A 4589-nucleotide genomic window follows, 5' to 3' on the forward strand; every position below is an offset into this window, starting at 1 on the left:
ATCTCAGAATTTCTAAATCTCTAAATCTCTTTTTTTTCTTTTTCATAGTAAAAGATGACCTTTGTCCTCCTCCGCTGTGCTTGGCAGAGGTTAGACATACACCTGTTGTCTAGCTCAGACTTTTTTGCTGTTTCAAATAGTTTTTGCAATCACAGAGGTGACAAAAAAAGTGCCTCTATACTTTCCATCAGTACCCAAGTGTTCAGCATTTACTGTCAACACTATAATTTACGTACTTTCATAAATGATAGTTAATTCTTTTCCCCCCCAATGTCCTTGATTCACATCTTGTTGCAGGGTAGAATAGACTGATGTCTAAGCCTAAGTAAATTACCTTTTTAATGGCATTTCCATTGCATAAACTTTCTGATGATAAATGAGTCATCACACAAAGTTAATTACATTTATTTTTGCAGAATTGCACCAGACAAGTGAGTCTGTACAGATGAAAATATGATGGAATGCGGTCTCTGCAGCATCAACGATTCTTGTGCTTACTAGACGATCTATAAAACATAAAACATTCAAATTGGTTAAGCATTGCAACCTTAGAGATATAACGATAAATGAATTCTATAAAACATTTTTAGTTGTAATAATTTCATGAATATCTCTGATAATAAAATCCTTTTATACTAACAGTGTTTATCCAGTTAATGAAAGCGGAGACACGGGTGAAGACAGTAGGCTTCTGATAAGTATTGCATCCCAGACCAGACACGAAGCTGGCAATACCGTGCACGTAGTATTTTCCACCATTCAAGCAGTTAAGAGGGCCACCAGAGTCACCCTGGGAAAAAAAAAAGATTTATTATTTTAATTATGTAAAATGATCCTGTATTTCTTTCTGGCAGCATAGTTTTCTTCTTTTTTTGTAGGATGAAACTCACATTGCATCCAGCCTCTTTTCCATCACCACCGCACACCATGTTGTTATTCACAGTGCTGCCCCACCAGCTAGGGCTGGAGCAGGTCTGATAGTCCACCACAGGAAGGTAGGCCTGCTTAAGCACAGGAGACAGGCTACCACCGGCTGGACAAAATAAAATGGTAAGGTACATTAGTCTTTACAGAAGACACCCAGTTATGACAGTGATATTGATAGGAGATCATACAAACAACTCACTGGCAGTGCGCCCCCATCCTGTGATGTAGCAGGGGTTGTTGTTGGGCAGAATCTGGCCAGAGGGAGGCAGAGAGCCCAGCTGGACATAAGTGTTCAGGGTGGCGTCTGAGGCCAGTTTCAGCAGAGCGATATCATTCCTAAGGTAGAGAGTTAACAAAATCTGTTTTGTAAAGCCTCTAAAATTGTCTAAATTGTCTAACTCTAACCAAAATAGTTCTGGGAGGCGAATTATGTTCATATCCTTGACCCACCACATCCATAATGTAACATTCAGACCCCAAATCAACACATTTGCCAAACATAATATTACTTAAAAAGGTTATAAATAGCTACAAACAAACAATTTAAAAAATGCTTAGGAATACAAGACATAAAGGTACTTCTCACCCCTGAGACAGTTTGTTAGCATCCCATTGGGGGTGGACATAAATGGCACTGACAGCTATGATCTGCTCTCTGTTACTGATGCTGTTGAGGTCATGTGCACCAAGAATGACACGAAAGGTCCGGGGGCTGCAATGTTTCAGAAACATCCAAAAACAAACACAACATTGTTAGCAATCAATAAGTTGGATTTCACTGCATTATACTCTTGTTTATGTTTGATTCATGTTGTTTGTTTTTCTTTTAAATCAATAAGCAAATTTTCTTTCAATGTGGCAGTTACAAATGAGGTTGTAAGATTTTTCCTCATGCTGGTGGCTTTATGAAACACGGAAATAAATCATAACTAAGTATTCGGTTAGAAGTAACCCATTAACTTTCAAGTCAGGGGTTGAATTTCATTTTACCCTCTACTGTAGAGGAGTTTATATTGGTTTTGAGGACCCTTGTTGGTTTTCCTTAGTTTTACTATGTCCATTGTTAAACCAGTTTTTTATGTTTGTTTGTTTAAATTTTCTGCCTTAATATTCTGTGAAAATTTTTTTCTGTTTTTGTATTTAGGGTGTGGATACTGTTTTTATTTCTACAATCTAGTCTGACCCTGCTTCTTTTTAGGTCGCTGGTTTCTGTTTCCTTTACGCTTTCGTAGGGATTAGTTTAGTTCTTTGTGTTTCCAGACTTCTAAGATTTCTGTCATCATCCTCTCTCTCTTGAGTTTATATGTCAGTCTCTTTTTATTTTCCTATCCTGTAGTTGTTGTCAGGTCTTTGCATTTAGGTTAGGATTAGTCCCCTTTGGTTATGTCTTGTTTTATCCTTTGTAGGTTTATTTTCTTTCCTATTTCAGTTTTACTTCCTGTCTGTATCCCTTTAACCCCCTTAATTGTGTTCAGTTTTTATCGTGTTCAACTGCCTCCCATTCCCCCCCAATGTGTCTTTTCACCAGTCACCCCTCTGTATACTTATAGCCTATCATCCCTACTCATTCCTACCAGCTGCTGGATTTATGATTGTTCTCTTTTCTGGAGTTCATCAGCCAAAATAAACCCCTTGCCTTTTGTTTTTCAAGCCTACCTCCAGCGCCTTGCATTTGGGTCCTCTTCAGCACTTCGTGATAAATGACATAATAAGCCCAAATAAAACTAAAACTCCTACAGCCAAAGAATACTGCGTGAGCCTGTAGTTCATCATTTTGTTACCTGTCCACACAGTGAGCAGCAGTCATAACCCAGCCTCTCTGGATCAGAGTTCCTCCACATGTGTGGTAGTAGGAGCCGCCAGATAGGTACTGAAGAGAGATCTAAGGGAGAAACAGAAATCTCTGTGTAAAAACATTCAAGCTTAATTAAAGTTTAATTTAACAATCTGATATTTTGGCTCTGAACGACCACATGCTTTCATTTTTATTGTGAAAATCAATTGAATGTGTCATACTGGGTTACCTGCCAGGGCCAGGAGTTGGGTGCAGCCACCTCACCTCCTACAACCCTTTGATCAATGTTCATCAGATACTTGGGCTCGGCCAGCACTAGTTAAAAAAATAATGATCAGTTTATACACATTAACAGAAATCTGAAAATGTTATTTGCTTTCATCTTTCGGGAAAAGGAAAAATGATCGTCGCTAAAAGAGTGACTGAGTGAATGTACGGACGGTACAGGGCACGACAGAGAGTATGAGAATAAAACGAGACAGACGGATCAATAATGAATGGTTATATAGCACAATGTCTGCTGTCATTTTCTTACCCAAGGCTGCAAGACTTGTCAACACCAAAAACCTGAGCATGTTTGCAGTCTCAAAACGTCTGTGCAGGAACCAGTGCTGCTTTCCTTCTTTTATACCTGAACTTGACCTTCAGCTGATGTGGAAAAATGTGACTGGTCTTTCCCCTGTGACAAAACCCAGGTGTGTACCTGTGGTCTGTGTCACACAGCGCTATCACAGCCAGTTAAAAAAAACATCCCCTGCTTTGGTCAGTTGAATGTGGTCCAAAATGAACAATGTCACATGGATTGGCAGTTTTATTGCTGGATAAAATGAGTCACAGTGGTTCAGAGCAGTTAAAAGGAATACATTTATAAATGTATTCTTGCTAATAGTGCGCACCACACTTATTTTGGGCAACAGCTTACAGAAAAGATATTTTCTCAAAATACTTTTGTCAGAAAAGGAGTGTAAGAATGATTCATTCTGTAAATAATGACAATAAATCATATCATAATGTCATCATATCAGATATGTATGACAGATACGTATGAAAACCTACACTGTTACCTCTCACCCAATGTCCTCAATGATTTATTAAATACAGATCATTCCCATTACAGTGCAGCATGAAATCTTAAAATAAAGTGCCTGATGTAAGAGAGGGCAAGATCTTGTGAAGACTTACATCACAGCATAATCACATGTCCATTTGAACCAGCATGAATTATCAAGTGAGCATGGGAAAGCAAACGGCTGTGGCATCAATGGTGTAATGGCATATTCCAAAAGTACACATTAAAATGGAAAACAGGTTCACTTTTTATCTTCTAGTGTCTAGAATCACCTAGACAGTATGACTGACCATGTTAGTCTCTGGAAAGTAAATCTTTTGTTATATTTTACAATATGTTTTACAACTGTCCCATCTGGTCTGTATATTAATTAAAGAGAATATTTCTAAAGTTAGAAATATAAAGAAATGAAGGATAAAGAAGACAATAATTCGTATTGTTGTTATTCATGCCTAATTTAGTTTTTTGGGGGGGTTTTTTTGTTGAAGCTGTTTCAAAAAAACTGAACTGAAAGGAAGCTAAAGGAATACTTGAGTGTGATGTCTAGATGGTACCAATTATTTACTAATGTCAAACTAAATGTAACATTATTTTATAGATACAGTAGAAATATGAACTGTAAAGCTAATTGAAAACAGGACAATATTATGGGCTAACACTAGAGGGGACTAAAGACTAACAAACACTTGGCATCTCTACAAAAGGACACACACATTCCTGGTCATACAGACAGATGACAGATGTGGTCCTGACTTTGCTTTGAAAACCTCAAATATTCATGCAGGTCGATTTTAAATT

The 4589-nt window shown here is 37.7% G+C and overlaps 1 protein-coding gene across 1 annotated transcript; it reads right to left on the minus strand.

Moving 5' to 3' along the window:
• Window positions 1–389: 389 nt before the first annotated feature.
• Window positions 390–3394, minus strand: LOC113021642 (elastase-1-like). The gene is made up of 8 exons (XM_026166344.2): window positions 3258–3394; window positions 2952–3037; window positions 2709–2809; window positions 1514–1639; window positions 1127–1263; window positions 891–1033; window positions 641–790; window positions 390–506 (listed from the first exon to the last, which is right to left on the minus strand). Exons 1-8 carry the CDS (start codon window positions 3295–3297, stop codon window positions 498–500), a joined length of 792 nt encoding a protein of 263 aa, XP_026022129.1. The 5' UTR covers window positions 3298–3394; the 3' UTR covers window positions 390–497.
• Between the last annotated feature and the right edge of the window lie 1195 nt (window positions 3395–4589).

Source organism: Astatotilapia calliptera, chromosome 5 (genome assembly GCF_964374335.1).
Source record: "Astatotilapia calliptera chromosome 5, fAstCal68.1, whole genome shotgun sequence".
Lineage (NCBI taxonomy): Eukaryota > Metazoa > Chordata > Actinopteri > Cichliformes > Cichlidae > Astatotilapia > Astatotilapia calliptera.

Excerpts from the sequence above, each read along its gene's own strand:
- LOC113021642 (XM_026166344.2), bottom strand. The coding sequence starts at position 3,297 with ATGCTCAGGTTTTTGGTGTTGACAAGTCTTGCAGCCTTGG. Across the intron at positions 3,038-3,257 it reads GACAAGTCTTGCAGCCTTGG|TGCTGGCCGAGCCCAAGTAT; the intron begins GTAAGAAAATGA and ends TTTTTTAACTAG. Across the intron at positions 2,810-2,951 it reads CCAACTCCTGGCCCTGGCAG|ATCTCTCTTCAGTACCTATC; the intron begins GTAACCCAGTAT and ends TTTCTCCCTTAG.